Below are 23,001 nucleotides of genomic sequence, written 5' to 3' on the forward strand. Positions count from 1 at the left end.
AACTAGCGAATTGTTAGCAAAATCATTTAAAAAAAAAAAAAAAAGAAAAAACACTGCAGCTTCAAAATTCATGTTTGAGGTATGACTGTGTGTAATTCATGTTGTGGAACAAAATGTCCAAGTATCTTCAAGTAATGTTAACCATAGATCTTATTTTACTAAATTCTCGAGGGAACCCATAGCTTGAAAATGGTAACTCTCTTCCCGGATTTTGGACTACAACCTTAACAGTTATATACAGGCAGGCATCACATTTTAGCTAGCTTCCTATCCAACACTTTATTTTCAGGGCTTGTTTCACTGAGTTCTAAATATTTGTGACTTTTTGCCAAATTGTGCCACACTCAAGTGCTCTCCGTGACTCATGCGATAAAATCACGGCCACTCTTCCGTGAAAGGTGTTCAGGTCAAGTAGTCTGGCTTCGTAGCCTGGCTGTTCCCGCTCTTTTATTGCACCGCCGTTTTCTCATTAGAGAAGATGAAACGTGTAGCACACAGATAAAAGCTTTGCTCTCTCCCCTCTGATTACAGCTAACCTTGTTTTCTCAGTCTTGATAAAATGCACTTCTTTTAAATTGCAATTGATTTCTGATGCGTCACTAACAATATCCGAAAGTGAAGTGTTTGAAGACGCTTGTTCAGTACATTTACATCTAGGCAGAATCCTCAGGGGACATACCATCAAAAGACAGCTTTGAGATTATAGAAGCAGATAATCATCGTTTGTCCTGGGGGATTGCGATTTGAATCTCACTTCTTATTTATAATTCTCAACGTTGCTGTTTTTTGGCTCGCTGGCATGGATTATCTGCAATGGTCTAATAGGAAAGGAGACCCTCTTGCGGTATATTTATTTCCAACGCCATCTAAAGAAGCCAAGCAGCTTTGATGTGTACTGCTTGATATGACAGATATTCCCTTATAGTCTTTCTGCAATCATTAGCCTCACATTTACTTGCAAACGCAGCACGTTTTCAGACCCTCTGATGTTTGAAGTCAAAGGTCATTCCTACTATGCAGTGTATAGTAATGTTCCCATCTTATATGTCTTAATATAGACAATTTGGATAAAATATTAGATCATTTTAAAGATGGAAATTATATTAGCTGTTTTCATTTATTTAAATTAAGTTATAAGGGTGAATTATAAAGAAATTTTGATTTATAGTGCTAGTCATATGGGTTACTTTAATTATACTTTTACAAAGCTCTTATGTAATTTCTGGAGCTTGTCAGCCCCAAACTCCATTCTCGTTTAATATATTGATAAGAGTGGCCAGGATTTTCTTCTTTTTTCCTACAGAAGAAAGTCATACAGGTTTGGAATGGGAAAAGGGTGAGTAAGTAATGGCAACATTTAAATTTTTTGGGTGAACTATTCCTTTAAGAAACATTCCAGGTTTATTGATTTATAGGTTGGCGATGAGGATGTTGGTGACGTTCCTCACCTCCTTCTGTCTGGACATGATGAAGACCAAACAGGTGTTGCCCACTAAGCCAACGGCTATGACAGTGCTATAAGACACTATCAGAAGTGTTGTGCCACTCACAGAAGAAGGGCATACGTTGGACTTCTAATGAGCCATTGTTATATAATGCACTTTTTTCTCTTTACGCTTAGCTTAGATGCTTCCATGGACATGCTGAACTAAAATTTTACCGCCATGCACCTAAAATAATAACATCTACATCTCCCATTTATGACTGCAATTTTTCATTTATTGAGACATAAGACAAATAGGGTCATTATATATTTAACAGAATTTCCCATTTAACTTTTCACGTTGCTACTGGTTATTAAAAAGCGATTTTATGATATTCTTACAAATGGAGTGTAGCTTTTTGTGCTCCTTTATTCATTAGTTTCCAATATCATTATCATCATTTCAGAGTTAAATTCTTTTAATTTCTGTAGCATCAAGAAAGACCACCGAGAAACATTTTCAAAAATAAAATGGGTTTGTGAACTTCTGCTTCAAGGCTGTGAGATTAATCTCGGATGCCATTTATAAGTAACTGCATCCTTGATTCACACATCCAAATCCTTTGATTCACATTTGTACAAAATGCCTTGCAAAATGAAAAGTGTGGGAAAGCATTTTATAGTTATATTTTTTATAGTTTAAAGTCGAAACACTCATTTTAAAAAGTGATATGCAAATTGTTACTTAGCCTCAGTCAACAATCACTTTCTTTGTATGGGAAAGAGATACAGTGGAAGTGAATGGTGACCGAGGCTAACATTCTGCCTTATACATTTCCTATTGCATTCCACGAAAAAAAGTGACACTGGTTTGGAACAACAAGAGGATGAGTAAACGATGACACAATTTTCATTTTTGGGCGACCTATCCATATAATTAATATATTTACCATTTAGCATCTTTTTGTTGCATCTTACATATACAACTGGTAAGTGCTACTAGTTTCGAATGCAACAGTTGCATGGAGGGGATTTACAAGTTCCTTGACAATCTGTCAGCATAGCCTTTTCACAAACATTATTATGTACCACTATATGTCTGGCGGCTTCAACAAAGCCTGTCTGCCATAGTTATATTTGCCAGAGATGCTTAAAAGGAGGTGGGAACAATCCCAAGGGACTATTTTAAACCCTGTGTGTAAATTACGTTCAGCAGTGTTCCAGTTCACGGCTGTGTGAGCGGAGGTGTATTTTTAAACCCAAATGATGTCATCTTGGGTGAGACGATTGCACTCTCTCTTCTGTCTTCTCTCTCTCAGCCAGCCATGTACCATCTGTAAACTTTTGCATAATTCATACCATTTTTTTTCCCTTCTTGAAATAAAAGATCAGATCAGGCCAGTAAATTTATGGGGTGTCTTTTTTTTCTTTGCGATTCCTTCAAATGGCATTCTGAAGTGCACAAGAGTAATGAGGGTCTCTGTCAAACATTGTGGCTGGGGAGGTGGAAATATTCTGCCTGTCGCCTCTCCCCTAACTACTAGATAATGAACAGTTCTTATTAAGATCAACATAATCTATTTGTCTGCTTTTTAAAGACTTGTTTCTTTTAATACACGTGAGATCAAGACTGTCTCTATCACTCTCTGATGTCATAATGTTAAATGATGGCCATTTCTAAAAATCAAATATATAATATATAAAATACATCCATGTTCTGTTTATATACACTTTACAGTATATACTGTATATAGGATCATTCAGATTTTTTTGCATTGAGCATGTTTACATGCAAGATCTTAAACCAATTATCCTTAATAAGCTGACATCATGTAAGGTCATGTTCAGTATACACATTAAAAGAAAATTCTCTCATCATACTCACCCTCATGCCATCCCAGATGTGTGTGACTTTCAATCTTCTGCAGAACACAAATTAAGATTTTTGGAAGAATATCTCAGCTCTGTAGGTCCATAGAATGCAAGTTATGGGTACCAAAACTTTGAAGCACAAAAAAGCATATAAAGGCAGCATAAAAGTAATCCATAAACCTCCAGTGATTTAATCCATGTCTTCTGAAGAGATCCAAAGAGTTTTGGCTGAGAACAGACCAAAATATAACGTCTTTTTCACTATAAATCTTGACATCAGCAGTCTCCATGGCGATCGTGATTTCAAGCCGAATTACACTTCATAGCACCACCTAGCACTGTGTGCATACGTGAAGCACTTGGACGTGTAATCGAGCTTGAAATCATGATCATGTCTAGAGACTGCAATGTACAGTGAAAAAGGAGTTCATATTTTGGTCTGTTCTCACCCAAAACTGATGAGATTGCTTCAGAAGACATGGATTAAACCACTGGAATTGTAAGCTTCCAATTTTTTGCTCACCATTCACTATGCGCAAACAAATTTATTGGCGTTCTTACAGAATTTTCCCATTTGCAAAGTGCTTACTATTTACGTTATTATATATTATATTATTATACGCTATTAAAATGGTCAAATATTTTACGTTCCATGATAGTTTGTTGTACTGCTTTAATACTTTGTCGTGAAATGTCACCTGGAATTGTGAGATTTCCCCATGAAACTCCTTAATATAGTACATACAATTACATAGTCAAATTCATGATCAAAGTCTTAAAAGAGTTTGAGTTTATTGTCATTTATTTGTTATTGCCTTTAAAGATACAATGAGTTACCTTCATATAGAATCATTCAATTGACTTGCAAAATGCCTTAGCAAGATGACATTGCTGGTACAGGACTATGTCCAAATAGCAATCTAAATTAAAATGTGTTTTTGTTTTGTTTTTCTCACAAGAGACAGCAGTGCAGTGTTTATATCCCTACATTTGGCGCCATCTAATGGTTCATTTTGCTACTACAGGCACTTTTACACCCCAACCACTGACAAGTTTCTCACAGAGAGTCATCCTTGAATTAAATAAAGAATATGTAGCAAAGTGAATTCCTGGTCTATGTTTAAAAAATAACTAGGGCCATGTGAAACAAAAATAATGATTTAATCTTTAAAACATCTGTAAATATGTACTTTTATTCTGAACCAATAGAGAATCCAATACTACATTGCATTTGTTGAGACTGCCCCAAGTGCTTTGTGTTCATTCATTGCCACTGTCTTCATTGCCATCCTCAATAACACCCTCTGCTCTTGCCTCTGGTTCAGGGTAATTCAGTATGTGTCTGTTGGCCTGGATGAGGTACTGTTGCTGTTTGAAATACACTTTCAACACTCCCTTGATCACCACGAAGGCAATGCCACCCTAAAAAGGAAAACCCAGTTAGGCTAACGTAACACCAGATTGCATGGTAGATGCATGGCTACCTTGACTCACCAGAATGGTGCGCTGAAGGTTTGAAGTGACTCTGCGGAACAGGAGACGACCCACCAGGTTGGCGATAGAGGGGAACACAAGAGCACCACACAGGGTGCGAGACACGGAGAGATGGTCTCCTCCATAACCACCCTCTGCTGGGGCCCGGGGCACAGGTCGGCCCATTCCTGCACAAAACACATCAATAATACCCTTTGAGCTATGCTGCTATGTTGTACATAACTGTGTTAAAGTTGCTTTAGAAATTAAGCTTATTACTGTTATTAAAGGAATAGTTCACCCAAAAATTCTCCTATCATTTACTTACCCTCATACCATCCCAGATGTGTATGACTTTCTTTTTTCTGCTGAACACAAACAAAGATTTTTGGACGAATATCTCAGCTCTGTAGGTCCTCACAAATCAAATCAACAGGTTCCAAAACTTTGAAGCTCAAAAAGCATATAAAGGCAGCATAGAAGTAATCCATTAGACTCCAGTGGTTAAATCCATGTCTTGAGAAGTGATATGATAAGTATGCAGAAAGAGATCAATATTTAAGTTGTTTTACAATCAAATTTCACCGTCAAACAGCCCTGCTAAGCGCTCTTCTCTCCTAAGAGTTCTTTTGTTTTTGCCGATTTACTTTCTTCATGCATATTGTCACCTAGTGGGCAGGGAGGAGAATTTATAGTAAAAAAGGACTTAAATATTCTGTTCTCACCCACACTTATCATATCGCTACTGTAGACATAGATTTAACCACCAGCTTGGATTATGGATTACTCTCCTGCTGCCTTTATGTGCATTTAGGAGCTTCAAAGTTCTGAACCCTGTTGAATTGCATTGCTATGACCTACATAGCTGAAATATTCTTCTATAAATCTTTGTATGTGTTCAGCAGAAGACAGGAAGACAAACACATCTGATATTGCATGAGGGTAAGTAAAGGATATGATGGGTGAACTATGCCTTTAATACATGTTTACTGGATGACTCATAAAGGGAACAACATGTCAGTGAATGCTTTAACAAACACAGTGCCCAAGATCAACTAGTTTATTATCAAATGTACCGTACATAAAATAGAGGTTATATTAACTACATGGGTAATATAGGAGTTACAATATACTATTTACATTTTAAATAATATTACATACAGAGTTATAATAACAGGGTGTTTTTTTAAATCTTTTGGCAATTTCATGCCCCAGGGGTAAATTTTAATTAAAAAAATGATCAGATTTTTCTTTTTGTTATATGAAGGTCTGATGAAAACTGAATTAGATTTTTAATTTTTTTTATCCAAGCCTTCATTTATTTTCAGTACTTTATAATTTTTATTTATGTATATATTTGACAGATTTTTGCCTTGTCCATGACCCAGACTTTCATTATTAAACTATAAAAGTCCATTATATATATATATATATTGGTCATTATTTCTAATACAGCTGTAATTATACATAAATTTAATTGTATGTATTTAGTATACATAAAATGTTAGATATAGTATTAGCCTTATATGGAGTTGGCCATTTTATTAAAAGAAAAAAAAGAAACCGTAAAAATGTAATTTCCATCCATCACCGTCACTTCCACCACACAATCGTTATCAAAACTTTCATGACATTTTTTTTTTTTTTTTACATAAATCTCATGTGATGCATGAACACTGTTAAGAGATTGTTAGTAGACAAATAAAATAAAAACAATATTGAGTGTGTGCAAATTAACTTTCTTTAGTTCACAGTTGAAAAAGCACCCAACTATGTATGCAATGATATCCATTATGTTCAAGTAGATTTATCTACATACCAGGAACAAGCCCACCGAGGACCTGAAGCTTGGAGGAGTGTCGCTGCCATAGCCGCACCATGTAATCCTCCCAGCGAATCATTTTTCCCAGTACCAGCATAACAGGGATGGTGGGCAAACCCATGAGCAGAAATAGAGGGTCCGCATGCTCCATCACGTCTAAACCCTTCTTATGACCCACCACCTAAAGAGAGAAGAAAAACTGTTAAAAGTGCAGGGCGTTCTGAGTGACTCCAGCCAGGTCTCCTAAGCAACCAAATTGGCCCGATTACTAGAGGAGGGTAGAGTCACATGGGGTAACCTCCTCATGGTCACAATAACGTAGTTTGCTCTCGGTGGGGTGCGTGGCGAGTTGTGCGTGGATGCCACAGAGAAAAGCGTGAAGCCTCCACACACGCTATGTCTCTGTGGTAATGCCCACAACAAGCCACATGATAAGATGCGTGGATTGACAGTCTCAGACGCGGAGACAACTGAGATTCGTCCTCCACCACCTGGATTGAGGCGAGTCACTACACCACCACGAGGACTTAGAGCGCATTGGGAATTCCAAACTGGAGAGAAAAAAAAGTGCTAAAAGAGCCGAGCACGCTAATCCACTTCCTTCTATCTGACATTAACGCACCTGCATAACTGTGACGGCACCATAGGTAACTGCCGACCAATAGACGGTGCCCACCACAACTCCAGCTGCGGCGAATGGACTGGCCCTGGAAAGGGCTCTATCAACCTGCTGGAGGAAGTAGACCAGAAGACCTGAAAGTAGGACAAAACCACAAAGTTAACACTTCCCTACAGTAAAGGTGTTTCCAAATCACAGCTAACCAGAATTAAGCCCTATTAGGATAGGATTAGTTTTCTAAAACACCTTAGAGTTACAAACAATATCAACCGATGTCTGTGATTTCATGTACTGATTCAGACGGGACTAAAGATCTCTCTGTTTGTTACAGAGGTGGGAGTGTCTGTTTTCTAGATGTGGGAGGGGCTGGACTGGAAATCTTGTATACCGGGCATTTTCCCAGTGGGCCAACGCACTTTGGGGCCGATCAGGGGCGGACTGGCCATCGGGAGAACCGAGCGGGCCAGTCGCTCGGCCGCGAAACAAGCTGAATGGGCCGCGATAAGCTAAAATGAGCTGCCGCGTTATGCAGAACGGACCACAAAATAGCGAATACATTTGGGCCAGTTGCTATGTAAAATCCCGGGCCGATTTCTCTTCCCAGTCCAGCCCTGGATGTAGGCGTTACATAAGGATGAACACATTTAATTAATTTGGGTGGTAAAATGTACTTATTATTTAAAAATTATCGCTTTCAATTTAAAATTACTTATAATTAATAAAACAATTGTTTTATAATTAATTATTTAATTTATTGATTAATTTGTTTTCTTTCTAAATATATATTATTAATCTCTTATTTTAAAAAGCCTATTAAAATAAACTTCACACGAGTTTATAGAAGTGACTACTTAGAATAAACCCACTGAAATAGACAATAATTATCTGTGAATAATGTAATTACAACATTACATAATCTTACGGGATTAGACTTCTCAAAGGACCCTTGAGTTAGTCAAAAAACAGTAGGAAAATTGTTCTGGAATTTTTATAGTGGTTGTGTGAGGACAAAAAACAAACTTGTCGGATTCAGACAGGATTAAAAACACAAAGAACATTTGTGAAACACAAATTTCCTGAACCTCATCAGGGACAACTATTCCCGTTTCAATAGGGCTTTAGACAGCTACATCAATCATTAATAGGCCACACACACAACACACAATCTGTTCATTTTTTCCACATTTACAAAAATAAATACAAAGCAGAGCTGTACTACAAGCATTATAAGATTTAATGGACAGCATTTTAACATGGTGTTACAGTGTCGTGGCAACAAAGTATAAAATTGGATTTAACTTTACACAGAAAAGGTTAATAAGTAAGGGTGGAAATCACAAGGTAACTGGCGATACAATATAATATCGATATTTAGGTTATGATACGATATATTGCGATTTCTGGTGTATTGTGATTCAAAACTATGATATATTGTGATATTTCATGCAATGTTTCTAATTTGTCTTCATTGCACTTAAGAGAAATGCTTCAAAATCACCAAATGCTGTGTTAAATTAATATAAAAGTGCCAGTTTACAAAACAAGGCCTGTTTATTTCCTAATATCTGTTTACAATGCAAAGCCATATACATAAAAGACTATCACGGCTCCCTATTTCTGTGGTTAAGTCAATGTAGCTAGTCTTTCTAAAAATAAATTATAGTATTTATGAATACAATCGCAGCCTAAACACTTTAAAAACATAATTTATTACAACACTGTTTCAATACACAAAATTATAATTGATTTCACCTAAAAAGTTATCTATTTTATATGATACTAACATTTTTGTCAAATTCCTCTGTTACTGCTGTAAAATCATGATACATTTTAGTAAGGGAGGGTGATTATGTGTAAAGCATGATGCACCTTCTAAGGGACTGTTGTTGAATTCTTAGATCGATTTGACAAAGAGACATTTTTTCACATAACTACAATATTCATGTTGGCAAATGTAAATAATAATATCGATATTTGGCATGCATTGATACAGTATCACAAGGAAAAAATGCTAAACAAATGTAGCATATCAAAACATTTTCCCACCTCTATTAGTAAGCTAATTTGTCACACTAAACTCATTTTAGCATGCATATTGTTTACATCTTGTGGCTTTACTTTAGAAACAGTAAGTACTGTATTTACAGATTGGCCCCATTCACTTCCATTGTATGTGCATTGAACGTTGATCTTTAACTTTTTTTGTTGTTTTTTCTCCCCAATTTGTAATGCCCAATTCCCAATGTGCTCCAAGTCCTCGAGGTGGTGTAGTGACTCGGCTCTGGGTGGCAGAGGATGAATCTCAGTTGCCTCCACGTCTGAGACAATCAATCAGTGCATCTTATCACGTGGCTTGTTGGCCACGTTACCGCGGAGACATAGCGCGTGTGGAGGCTTCACGCTACTCTTCACGGCATCCACGCACAAATCACCACCAAGAGCGAGAACCACATTGTAGCGACCACGAGGTTAACCCATGTGGACTCTACCCTGCCTAGCAACCGGGTCCATTTTTGTCGTAGCCAAATTATGCAACAAATTCTGTCAATTGAGCTTAACTTGTGCTGAGCCTGGAATATTCCTTTAATAAACAAATATGCAAGGGGTAGCAATATGTTCAACTTTAAGAATGACAGGCTTTTAAATTCCACCTGTGCAGGTCAAATCATTAATAAAATAAACAAAAAAAGTTAGCATCTATAACAAGACACAGTAAAAGAGGATAAAGTGCAATAAAGTGCATTTAAAAAAAAGGTGAAGTGCAAATTCTCACCCATTTTGGGAAAAACTATACAGTATTCTGTGCCACACTGTGGGCAGCTCACAGCTCCACTGCTGTTTCCCTTCTGTTTTTCATCAAGCCATCGCTGTAAGCACGCCTGATGAATCCACTTAGTACAGCCCTTACACCGGCATGGACTGACCCATTCTGCAGCACGGTCTTCTTTCTCAGTGGCAAAACACACCCAGCAGTGCCTGCCATAGGACACAAGAAAATAGTGATCAAACAATTAGGATTACCATTAAATAACACAGTTATGAATCAAATTAATAGAGTATCTCACTTCTCTGGAGGTTCATCTACACAGGCCATCTTTTGTCCGGTTAGATCCCGGGTCTCCAGCACAACCATGAGTGAGCCAGAGCTGGCTCAATCTCTATCACCTGTTTGAAAAGATAATATAAAAGGTTGGTCACCATTACACTAACAATACAAAATAGACTCAGTTTTACTTTCACTCTTACTTTTCCTTCTTCCAACTACTCTATAAACGACTTTGAGCTACAATCTTGAATGAAATGTACAATATAAATTAGGCTGCTGCTTATTATTATTATTATTATTATTATTATATGACATTTTCAGCTAGAATTACTCACTCCGAATAGCCACAAACCTCATTATTACCTCAGTTTTAACAGCTGTAAACATATTAAAACTTGTAAATAAAGTGACAATGTTAATTGAACTAAATAGTGGGTTGTCACCTCTGCGATCTGGAATTTTGTATCTGAGTGTTTTTGTAGATTTAATCGTTTTCTGATCGGCTTTTTGTTTGTTGATCTCCGGCTGATTTGACACTTACAATTTCTCGGAGGACAGAGAACAGCCTTATGAGAAACAACTTCCGCAACAGACACTTCCGTGTGTCAAAATAAAAGTCTATAACCGTGCCAAAATATTGATAGGCTGGGTATTATTATATATATATATATATATATATATATATATATATATATATATATATATATATATATATATATATATATATATATATATATATATTTATATATATATATATATATTCGTTGCAGTGTAGTGGAGAGTGGAATGATACTCACAATTAGATAAAAATGAAAAAATATCTATCTATCTATCTATCTATCTATCTATCTATCTATCTATCTATCTATCTATCTATCTATCTATCTATCTATCTATCTCCCATCATGGATAGATAGATAGATGAGATAGATAGATAGATAGATAGATAGATAGATAGATAGATAGATAGATAGATAGATAGATAGATAGATAGATAGATAGATAGATAGATAGAACATTTTTGTTGTTGTAATTTCATTTTATATGTTTATGTACATGATGTTACAATTTGATTTCAGATGTTTCCATAAATATTTGTCTTTTTGTTATATTGTGGCAGTTTGATTCCAATAAAACAAATGTGCAATAATTTATTACACAAATGTGTGTATGTGTATTTATGGGAGATGGTACTTGCAAAACTCTACATCAGATGCAAATAAAGTAAATGGTTATTTAAGGAGCAAATTCCATGTTTGTACATATATATATGCAGCGTCACTTCACAATAGTTTTCAGTTACAGAATCAATTGAAATTCACTCAACCCATGAGTAAAAGTGTCCAATAAGAGGGCAGTTACTGAGATTAAGTAAGTAGTATCTGACTGGTCATGTGATTATTACATGGTGGTCCCCGTTTTCTGACATGACTAAAGTCTTCATCTCATGTAAGTGCTCTTGATTTTATAAACAATGACTAGTCATGTCTTTAAGAGTAAAACCTTTAAAATGAGGAAAAAAATTATGGGTTACCTTTAAAGCTACAAGTTCTCTTAAGACTCAGTACACTTGACATTGTGTTTATTAACGCATCTGGGGGAGTGCATTCTTACACGACTTAGTTGAAACCTCTCTACAATAAAGTCAATATTCTAATATTGGCCATTGTATTTGAGCCCAGCCTGTTTTAGCACAAAGCTGTCTGCTGTAAAAACAGGTGCACCAATTCCTCAGAATTTCTTCCATCAAGACAGTGATCATCCCTTTTCTAGATACCCTCTACCCTTCACCGTCGATATACACGAGTCAGCGGGCGGAATCTTCACGCAATGAGAAAACTCTCCACTCCACTGAAGTGCTCCGGCGAACATCACTCCGCCTTGCCGCTTGACGCATCCTGATTCCTCACAGCGCTTTGGCAGGTGTTGTGTATCCTTACAAACAATTGTGTATTGTGTATTGTATATTGTGTGAAATATCAATGTAAGTATATATTTATGTAAATATCTAAAAGAGTTGCTTACGTGTTCGCGTCTTTTTAAAGATGTCATTCCGTAAGTGTTCCTTGTGCGAGAGGTACATCCCGCCATCAGATCAGCATGAGAGCTGCATTTACTGTCTGGGCCATGCCCATGCAGAGTCAGCTCTCATGGAGACAGACTGTCCTCACTGCAAGGGCATGAGTCTGAAGACGCTTTGCTCGCGAATTGTCCTTGTTCTGAGTGACGATTCAGCCTCATGCACCCTCCCACCCGCCTCGTAGGGGCAGCAAGGCCGAGCAGAGTGAATTTGAGGTGGTCCTCATGCCGGCACACACACCGCGAACCCCTCAATCTCCACGAGGCGCATCTTTGCCAATACGCTATGTGTGAAACGAGCTCCGGCCCTAGGAAAGACCATGCAGCCTCATCTCATTCAGTGGTTCTGAGGCTGGGGATGATAATGATGATGTCATATCTCTCGCTGCATCAGAAGAGTGGTCAGTGGATGATGCTGCCGCCCCTCCGCCCAGCGAGGGGTAGGAGCACCTACGCACCACTGACAGGGAGATGCTCTGCATCCTTACAAGGTCGGCCGAAGTGCTTAACCTCGAATGGTCTCCCACAGAGGAACCTGAACAGTCTCGCCTCAATGAATGGTTCCTGCAGTCCAGATGCCGTTAAGCGGCCACATCCCGCATATCTGCAACATTCGTCCGTGAAGTTCATAACGAACTGTCTAAGTCCTGGTGTGCACCCTTCTCTATGAATCATGTGTAAGAAAACGGTTATGCTCAATGACCCCCTGTTGAGGAGGCGGTAGCTGCACAACTCTGCCCAGTGAGTAAAGGGGGTCGAAATCATGCCCCATACAGCCTTTCCAGCCATGTAGACAAATATCCCCACTGGCTGGAAAAGCCTACTCGGTGGCAGGACAAGCTGGATCAGCACTCCATGCAATGGTGGTGCTCCAGGTATTTCAAGCCAAGCTCCTCAAGCAAATGGACAAGCAAGGCTTGTCGATTCGATCCAGAGACATTCAAAGAGCTCCACACTGCTACAGACTTAGCACTGCATGCCATTAACGTCACTGCGCAGCCCATCGGCAAGTCCATGGGCAACCTGGTAGTTCTGGATCGACTTGTATGGCTGACCATCACAGAAATGAGTGGTAGGGAAAAAGTGACACTGTTGGATGCTCCAGTGTATCCAGCAGCCTCCTGTGAATAAGTTTGCTGAGCGTTATGTCACGACTCATCAGTAATCACAGGTGATTTTCATCCGGCATTAGTCTTCCGCGATTTCGTCCAAAGACGCGCCAATGTTCCGAGCCAAAATAAACAAAGTCTGCCTCGACTCCACCAGCGGGTGTACGCACCTCAAGAGCGAGCGCGTTAAGGCCATTCCACAGTGCCATAATTCAAACTGGGGAGAACACTTCCACTGAAGCTGTTTTAAAAGCATTGGGATTTATGGTGGTGGCATCCACCATCATTCCATTAGGTCACTTACACATGAGACCTCTTCAGTGCTGCGGCATGTGCCACGACATGCTTGGTGCCATGGGCACATGCACATCACTCTATCCCACCACTGTATAGCTGCTTTAGCACCTTGGACAGCTCCTGCCTTTTATCATGCAAAAAGTGGTGACAATGGATGCTTCCAACACATGTTGGGGGTGGTGTGCGATGGACACCTGACTCACCTTAAGAGAGCATGGCACATCACCCACCTAGAGTTATTGGCTGTATTCCCAGCCTTAAAGGCTTTTCAGTCAGTAATAATGAACTGTCATGTCCTAGTTTGCTCAGACAACATGACAGTTGTGGAATAAACTGCCAAGATGGAATTCATTCACCGACACTGTTGAGACTCCATCACTCCTATGAAGCGAGCATCATCTCCTCTCCCTGAGAACGACATATGTCCCAGGCTGCCTGAATTACAGCATGGACCTATTGTCATGGCAAGGGGTGATACCGGGCAAATTTGAGACTTCCACCTCAAACTGTATTGAGGATTTGGGAAATATTCAGCAAAACAGAAATCGATCTATTTTCCTCAGTGGGGAATACTCCGGTACCCGAAGTCCCAAGCCCTGCTGGGAGCGGACGCAATTGTCATGTGCAAAGTCAGAGTGGACAAGGAAATGATTCTATTGGTTGTGCCGAAATGACCCAACCAGTCATGGTTTCCGGAAATTATAGAGGTGTTGTACAGCAGAGGACCTCCTCTCTCAGGCACAAGACAATCTGGCATACCCAGCCCAAGCTGTGGAACGTCATGTGTGGCCGCTGAACGGAGCGTGCTAAACGCACCAGAATTGACGCATTCAGTCATGAACACCATTTTACAGGCCAGAGCGCTGTCCACGAGACGCCTCAATGCTCTAAAATAGAATGTGTTCACTGATTTGTGTCTCTCACATGGCGACCCAGTAAACTGCCCCATACATAAAATTCTCATATTTCTTCAAGAGCGATTAGACGCAAGACTCACTCCATCAACGTTGAAAGGGTATGTGACAGCTATATCTGCATGTCATGGACATGAAGCCGGTGCCACTATAACAAGCATGATTTAATCATAAAGTTCCTTAAAGGAGCAAGACATTTAAACCCACCTCGGCTGGCTACAGTCTTGACTCGGGCCTTAACTTTAGCCCTAAAAGCTCTCGCGGGGCCCCCCTTCGAGCCTATGGACTCTGTTGATTTGCGCATGCTCTCTGTTAAGACTGCACTACTGCTGGCTCTGGCCTCAGGAAATCAGATCAGTGACTTGCATGCACTATCAATTGACATTTCATGTCTGGAGTTTGGCCCTGATATTTTAAAGCCACTGCCAAACCCAGAAAAGGCTATGTGCCTAAGGTCCTAACCACGCCCTTCAGAGTGCAGGTGGTTCACAATCAGGCTTCCCTCTCTCCTCCATTTAATTCGGATGAGGAACAATCATTGCATTTGTTATGCCCTGTGCATGCGCTACACGCATACGTTGAGTGAACACGTCAGTTCAGAATTCCTGATCAGCTCTTTGTATGCTATAAAGGATGCACAAATGGAATGTCCATCTCCAAACAAAGACTTTCTCACTGAAAAGTCGATGCAATTAACCTGGCTTATGAGTTGCAGGTAAGACTCTCCTAAAGCACACTCAAACACACTCAACTTGAGGTATGGCCTCCTCATAGGCATGGACGAATGGTGTGTCCTTACAATACATATGTTTTGCAGCAAGATGGTCTTCTCAAAACACATTTGCAAGGTTTTACAAACTAGATGTAACGTCTCTCTCTTCACAAGTCCTCTCTGCTTAGAGCACTTGCCTATTTCATTGGCCAAATATATATACTTTTGCTTCTGCCTGAGCTCCCCATCGTTTTATACAACCGCTTGCATCCAGGCCCTTAATTCATACTATATATTCATTCTGCATGCTCCCCTCCTGGCCCAACATGAGGGTCACTCACTACGGTATACTCATGTTGGTCGCCATCCCACGAGACTGCAGCATCATGCTTCCTTTCTGGGAGGTTATGTCGTGAGGCGTGATGGGATTCTGTTCCCCGTATGCGTTAATAAACATAATGTCAAGTCTATTGAGCATGGGAGGTGGGTGCACTAACAAGGAGGTTAAAGGACCTAATGTCAGTCGCAAATGCGCCTCTTGAGGACAGGCGAGTGAAGTTTACACACTGCACAGCTACCAACCAGCTGGCTACCATTACACTCAGAATTCACCACCCTAAACCTCACTCCCATCCGGGTGACGGCACCACTGTAACCTGTCCTGCTAGACATGCTCTGAGCAGGATTTGAACCTGTGTCACTTGTATGGGAGGCAGGCGCGCTAACGAGGATGATAAAGGCTACAAGAATCAGTCACCTCTTGAGGCCAGGGCAGTGAGGTTTTCTCATTGCAGTTACCTACCAGCTGGCTACCGTTACAATAGCATTTTTATTTTTCATCTTCCAGACGTCTCGTGTTGTCAAACCCCGCCTACAAACTATATTATCGCATGTCTATTGGCTACCCGCGCTGTCAATCATCACCTAGTCAGGTGGGTTAGATTGGCTCCCTGCACCGTTGGGTTCGGTTGAAGCATCGCCCAGTCTGTGGTTTTACTGCCAAAGCAGCGACGGTTATATTTTTATTTACATGAACAGTAAATCCTAAACGGCGCTTCTTGCGAACAAGTTGATCGAAAAACGCACCCAAGCGCAGGCTGATAATGGAGTCGTATGATATTATAGCCAACCAGCCGGTTGTAATTGATAATGTGAGTATGATGTCAGTCCTTCCACACCCATTCTCTGCTAACAAGCTAAAGCTAATGCCATTGTGGCAAAGCCATGGCTAACCGGCTAATGCAAAGATGAGAGGATTTTATTCATTTTAATTATATTTTCCATATTGTGCACAGTCTGGTGCAGGTATAGGGAGTCCAATTGACTCCATCGGTTAAAGCATAATAGCCTTTGGGAATGTCGTCTTATTGCATTATAGACAGGTATTATGGAATTACGGAATGATGTAGCAGTGCCATTTATTCAGTTGTGCTTTGGTTTCATCATTCAAACTGTTTCAATTTATTCATATTAATTACATACTGCTAGATGCATGGTTGTCAAAACATATCTGCCAAATAATATAGTAGATTGTAGCTGGAGTTGATATTGTTGCTAAGATGGCTGGCTGTGACCTCACCTTGTATTTACAGCTACATATTATAGCATGCATTAATTTAATATAAGTTAATAATTTGATAAAAATGAAAAGGGTGAAGCAATGGATGGAGAACTTGAAGACTCAATAGTTGAACAGAATTTGGATGGGGACCCTGTAGTTGCCATAACTTATGTATGATTGTCACTTTGACAAGTTATATATAAATAAATTATGAAAACTACAAACAAACGTTAGTGGTATTCAAGGGATCACTTGGGAATTTTCTTCTAAGTGTGACTGTTCTTCTGTCTGCAGATGCTTGAGTTTCTTGTTGCCCCTTCAAGCTCTGTCTCATGACTTGTGGTCAAACAAGGAGCTTTCAGAACATGACATGATACGTTTTACAACACATTCAGTGTTTGGATTTCAGGTTTATTTTGAACCACATCCCATATTCTAAGTCTTTATCTGTCCAATTTTCTCCTACAGGGTTCTGGTGTTATTAAGGCTGGCTTTGCAGGAGATCAGATCCCCAAATACTGTTTCCCAAATTAGTAAGTAATTATTTTATTGAATTCCCTTTATAGGTCTAATCACTTATAATGAATGGTATCTTAGAGTAAACATGTGCTTATAAGTAATGCATTGTGATATAATATTTACTAGAATGATTATTTTTTTTAGTGTTGGGCGACCCAAACATGTTCGGGTGATGGCTGGTGCCCTTGAGGGTGATCTCTTTATTGGACCTAAAGCAGAGGTAAACCTGTTTTAAGCATTGCATCTTCATTCAGTATCTCAGATATTTTATATTTAGTTGTTGTTTTTAGGTACTTCAGTAATATTACATTTTTTTTTTAGAGTAAAAAAAAAAATTATAAAATCAACAAGAAATAATGTAGGGCAGGACTTAATCTTATCAATTAGATTTTATTGTATTTTGAGCGTTAGGCTTTGATTAATATTGAATAATTTTTTTTCTGCCTACACTGCCTTGAAGTCAGCAGAAAAGAAAAGTGGTTAGAGAGGCAGAGAATGTTTTTTGTATTTGATGAAAGATTATAAAACAAACTTTGTACACTGAATCAACCAATATTTAATAAGAAAATAAATGGGGGGGTGAATTTAGATTTTTATGACTTTAAGATTTGTTATAATTAGAGGTTGACCAATAGTGGATTTTGCGACACCTATAATATAAAGGCAGATAACGGATTAGTCGACCAATAGTTTTTAAAATCGATTTATAGAACGTTAAAAATATTTGTTTGTCTTTCCTTACCAGGACAGGCAGAGACATAAAGGATACAAGTGTGCAAAATGAACAAAATCCCAAATTAAGTTTATTGTCAAAATGGCATAGTGGGCTAAAGCACTGCACTGCTAAGCAGATGGTTGTTGGTTTGATCCCCACACCCACCACCATTGTGTCTTTGAGCAAGGCACTTAACTCCAGGTTGCTCTGGGGGGATTGTCCCTGTAATAAGGGCTCTGTAAGTCGCTTTGTATAAAAGCGTCTGACAAATGCATAAATGTAAATATAAATGTAAATGTAATCAGGAAAGATTTGGTGCATAACATGACACTTCTACCTATAAACTGGCCTGAAACACACCAGGGACACTTATATTGAAATGGAGATTTGTCTCTGTTACAGTGCTCTAAATTTTTTTATTAACCAAATTAAGATTTTAATAACCTCTATTTATTTTTACTGATTACTGATAGTTCCAAAAAGCTACTATCGGTACCAATTAATCGGTAAAACCAATATATCAGTCTACCTCTAGTTATAATAATGTAAAAGCATAATGTTTTCTTTTCTTTATATGTATCTTCATTCTCTGTATATCTGTTGACCATGCAGGAACATAGGGGACTGCTGTCTGTGCGGTATCCTATGGAACACGGTATTGTGAAGGACTGGAATGATATGGAGCGCATCTGGCAGTACGTGTACTCAAAGGAACAGCTGCAGACCTTCTCTGAGGAGGTATGGACTTACTGGATTTTTGGATTTGCTAAGGTCTTGTACTTTATTTCACAGAGAGGTTCATTCTCTGTTTGTCTTACAGCATCCTGTACTACTGACTGAAGCACCACTGAACCCCAGTAAAAACCGTGAACGGGCGGCAGAGGTTTTCTTTGAGACATTCAACGTACCAGCGCTGTTCATTTCCATGCAGGCAGTGCTCAGTTTGTGAGTTTTGTATTTCTTTCTTCCCTCTTCCATTGTTTTTCTTGGCAAATGCATGTTCCTCATATAAGCACATTTCATTCCTTGCAGATATGCCACAGGCAGAACCACGGGTGTGGTCCTGGACGCTGGTGATGGGGTGACACACGCTGTCCCCATATACGAAGGATTCGCTATCCCACATTCCATCATGCGAGTGGATATTGCTGGACGTGACGTCTCCCGATACCTCCGCCTGCTTCTGCGCAAGGAAGGCTATGATTTCCACACTTCCGCAGAGTTTGAGGTGGTGCGCACCATCAAAGAGGTATGAAGCTCAACATGTGGGTTAACTGGAAATCTCGGAACAGCTAATTTTTTACATTGTGTAAGCATTAAAAATTATGCAAATTTTTTTTGTTGTATTCCAGAGAGCCTGCTACCTTTCCCTCAACCCTCAGAAGGATGAAACTTTAGAAACAGAAAAAGCACAATACACTCTTCCTGATGGAAGCACTTTAGATGTAAGGCCAATTATACTTGGATGGTCATAAAATTATATGTTATCATAGTGGTATTGACATTCAGTGGGGCTTCAGTTGTTTCTGTCTTGCCTTGTCTTTTTAAAGCTGTTATTTTACAGATTGTTGTTTCCCACAGATTGGCCCAGCAAGGTTCAGGGCTCCTGAGCTTCTTTTCAGGCCTGATTTAATTGGAGATGAGAGTGAGGGCATTCATGAGGTGTTGGCTTTCGCCATTCAGAAGTCAGACATGGATCTGCGACGCACCCTTTTCTCAAACATAGTGCTGTCTGGTGGCTCAACACTCCTCAAAGGTTGAGTGTGAACATATTAGTAATTGGTTAGAGAAAATTTCAACTTCAATTACAAACCTGAAACTGTCTTCTTCCTTGCAGGTTTTGGAGACAGGTTGTTAAGTGAAGTGAAGAAACTTGCACCAAAAGATGTTAAAATTAAGGTGACCATGCCATATTTAAGAAAATATTGTTGAACTTTTCGGTTCTGTGCATGAGAACGATGTGTAGCTTAACATATTGTTGAACTTGTTTCAGATATCGGCGCCACAGGAGAGACTTTATTCCACATGGATAGGGTAAGATCAAAGTACAATTTAAAGGACTAAACATACGCTACGCAAGTACACGAACGCAGATGCTTCTAGCTATGCAAGCTTGATTTCGTGCGTAATTGCGTTCAAAAATGTGTCATACCACAACACAAGCACACATTGCATTCTCAACGTTACCACAAACTAGATTAGATTTTTTGGAATGCCCAATTCCCACTACTTGCTAGGTCCTCGTGGTGGCGTGGTTACTCGCCTCAATCCGGGTGGTGGAGGACAAGTTTCAGTTCTGTTCTGAGATGGTCAATCCGCGCATCTTATCATGTGGATCGCAGTGCATGACACCGCGAAGACTCACAGCATGTGGAGGCTCATGCTACTCTCCACGATCCATGCACAACTTACCACATGCCCAATTGAGAGCAAGAACCTCTTAAGCGTGACCACGAGGGGGTTACCCTATGTGACTCTACCCTCCCTAGCAACCGGGCCAATTTCACTTTTGCTAATCAGCACAATAATTGTTTGATTCTGATCATCTCAGAAAAGGTCAAATATTGACCGATTAATCGGCCTCGCAAATATTCTCATCACAAATCGTGGAATTTCAAATGTGTTTTATGGTGGTGTTCCAAATTTTTCCCCATTATAATTAATATAGGGGATCAATCCTAGCATCACTCGACACCTTTAAGAAGATGTGGGTCTCCAAGAAGGAATACGAGGAAGACCGCGCCCGTGCCATCCACAGGAAGACATTTTAAATGGGAGCAAAGGGCACCAGCCTTCCTCTTCTCTGCGGTTTCACTTCCCTCTCCTCTCTCGCTTGGCCTCCTTCTGTTCTCCCCCACCCACCCCCCACCTGTCCCGTCAGGGAACCCCACCTGGTCTCCCATCTGCAGCCAGGCATGCCTTCTATGTCCCCTTCCCAGCTCTCATATGGACACCCACCAGGAGTGGAGCAGGGTTTGGCCAGGCATTCCTAGCCCATTCTGCACCCATTTATGCCCATCAGACAAAGAAAACGGCTTTTCAGGGCATCAGTCAATACTGTTAACTATTGTTTAATTGGAAGCTAATGCTTAAAAACAGTGCTTAAATATTTATTACACTATTTTCCCTGTCCTCTATGATATTGTCATATCTATTCTAATGAAACATGAAGGTGAATGTTTTACTCTGTTGAAAGAATTTCATTCCAAAACTGAAGAGATCTGTAATTTTCTTTGATGTCACAAGTAGATGACATCATGTGGATGTCTATAGTCAAATTCAAGATAGTATTTTTTTATCCTCTGTCATTTGACTTTGCTGGTTATTGTTTTTGGGGTGTTAATGACAAAGATAAACAATAGATAAAGGCATCGCTCACCACTACAACAATTTACTGTACTGGACACTACTGTGTCTGCTGTCAGTGTCCTCCCTTGATTGTGTCAAGTCTGAAACCACTCAAGCTCAAGGGAACTAAATCATGTACACTTAAATACGAAGTACACGGTAGGTAGCTAGATTTATAGCTGCTTGAAATTTCGACAAGTGTTATTCTTAGTATACAGCACATGTAAACGTGGAATCATCTGTTTATGCAAGGACCGAGTGTATTGACTGTGTTGGGGTTGTACTGTCTTATTGTTTCTACGTTGCTTTCCTGGAATTACGTTTTTCAGTTGATCAGGTTTAAGTTATAGAGCGTAACTGTTGTTTCATCTGTTATAGCTCAAGTTTACCGCACAGATATCGACTTGATGCAAGTGTTAGCCCTTTTTGAGTCGATTTAGCTGAAACAAATCGGTCCAAAAAACCTATTAATCTAGTTCTCATTCTGTTATTTCAGCAAATAGAGCAGTTGACTGAAGCTTTAATGAAATCAAGTAAGTTTCTCTGAATTTATTAGGGTTTTATGTTGCCATAAATGTCATCGTTGTGGCACTGTCCCGTAAATTCCAGATTAGTGCATGAAATCAACCAAATGACTGAGATTGTGTGTTGCAATGTAAAATCTCATCTCATGTGGATGTATAAGGCAGGGGGTGGCCAAATGGATTTAGAAGCTGATGGCTCTTCTGGCACTAGTATTTCCTTAGTGTTTGCTGAAAGATGACTCTAATGGGATGGGGTAGCAGGGTTGCGTTTGAGTCCAATTTGTCCAACCTAAGATTCGCCTTACTCCAGTGTCATCATTGGAAAGTCAGAGCATCTTGTTTTTTTTTTAAGATATAGAAAAAAAATCATAAACCTTGTGTACAATGGATTGCTATTCAAAAATGTAAAAAAATTACAAATAAATTAATAAACAACAAAAAGGACTAAAATGTATAAACCCATTTCTTCAATTGTTGCATTTTCTTTTAATTTTGTAAATTCAGTATGATAAATAAATTCAAGCTGTCTGAAAGAAGGTTTCTCTGTCCATTATGCATACACAAAAGACAATCCAAATAGTCGTGGGTCTGTGCAAATGTGCTGATGTTATAACAGTGGTTTTTAACACTGCTGAAGGTTTGGCTTGACTTTGCAGAAAACAAACATGTCAAAAACATGTCTCTTATGTAACTAACCCTAGAGTTACATAAATATACTATACATAACTTTTATAATTAGTTTTAATATTGTTAATGTTTGAAGGTGTTATTAATGTTTTGATAAGAAACATACATATAATGTACATATTGGTCTATATGAAACAAAAATCGTCCAAATTTACATACAAATGTTAATGTAAATGATATAAATCCTTTTTTCTTGAACATATTACACCTTTGTTTACAGTTATACAGTGTAAAAAAATATATAATAATAAATAATAATTTTCAGCGGAAAATAAGGAATA

General features: G+C 39.2%; 2 protein-coding genes across 3 annotated transcripts; one reads left to right on the forward strand and one right to left on the reverse strand.

Annotated features, from left to right (window-relative positions):
- Positions 1–4,084: 4,084 nt before the first annotated feature.
- LOC127635990 (E3 ubiquitin-protein ligase MARCHF5) lies at positions 4,085–10,843 on the reverse strand. 2 transcript variants are annotated; one of them, XM_052116333.1, is made up of 7 exons: positions 10,797–10,843; positions 10,275–10,374; positions 9,983–10,185; positions 7,213–7,343; positions 6,588–6,771; positions 4,790–4,956; positions 4,085–4,717 (listed from the first exon to the last, which is right to left on the reverse strand). In XM_052116333.1, exons 2-7 carry the CDS (start codon positions 10,340–10,342, stop codon positions 4,556–4,558), a joined length of 915 nt encoding a protein of 304 aa, XP_051972293.1. In that variant the 5' UTR covers positions 10,343–10,374; positions 10,797–10,843; the 3' UTR covers positions 4,085–4,555. The 2 variants fall into 2 exon arrangements, with proteins under 2 accessions (XP_051972293.1, XP_051972292.1); XM_052116332.1 differs by having other exon boundaries at positions 10,699–10,831.
- Positions 10,844–16,329: 5,486 nt separating this feature from the next.
- On the forward strand, positions 16,330–22,555 carry LOC127635613 (beta-centractin). The gene is made up of 11 exons (XM_052115753.1): positions 16,330–16,517; positions 17,396–17,460; positions 17,591–17,666; positions 18,774–18,899; positions 18,982–19,106; positions 19,194–19,410; positions 19,514–19,606; positions 19,743–19,917; positions 19,999–20,060; positions 20,155–20,195; positions 20,830–22,555. The coding sequence occupies exons 1-11, from the start codon at positions 16,470–16,472 to the stop codon at positions 20,930–20,932; spliced, it is 1,131 nt and encodes a 376-aa protein (XP_051971713.1). The 5' UTR covers positions 16,330–16,469; the 3' UTR covers positions 20,933–22,555.
- Positions 22,556–23,001: the final 446 nt, after the last annotated feature.

Source organism: Xyrauchen texanus, chromosome 43, assembly GCF_025860055.1.
Source record: "Xyrauchen texanus isolate HMW12.3.18 chromosome 43, RBS_HiC_50CHRs, whole genome shotgun sequence".
NCBI classification, from domain to species: Eukaryota; Metazoa; Chordata; class Actinopteri; order Cypriniformes; family Catostomidae; genus Xyrauchen; species Xyrauchen texanus.

Bases quoted from the DNA above. Each gene is read 5' to 3' on its own strand.
- LOC127635990 (XM_052116333.1), bottom strand. From the start codon at position 10,342: ATGGTTGTGCTGGAGACCCGGGATCTAACCGGACAAAAGATGGCCTGT. The intron at 7,344-9,982 runs GTGAGAATTTGC...TCCTACTTTCAG, and splicing joins TATAGTTTTTCCCAAAATGG to GTCTTCTGGTCTACTTCCTC. The intron at 4,718-4,789 runs GTGAGTCAAGGT...TTTCCTTTTTAG, and splicing joins ACCTTCAGCGCACCATTCTG to GGTGGCATTGCCTTCGTGGT.
- LOC127635613 (XM_052115753.1), top strand. From the start codon at position 16,470: ATGGAGTCGTATGATATTATAGCCAACCAGCCGGTTGTAATTGATAAT. The intron at 19,607-19,742 runs GTAAGGCCAATT...TGTTTCCCACAG, and splicing joins CTGATGGAAGCACTTTAGAT to ATTGGCCCAGCAAGGTTCAG. The intron at 19,918-19,998 runs GTTGAGTGTGAA...TCTTCCTTGCAG, and splicing joins TGGCTCAACACTCCTCAAAG to GTTTTGGAGACAGGTTGTTA.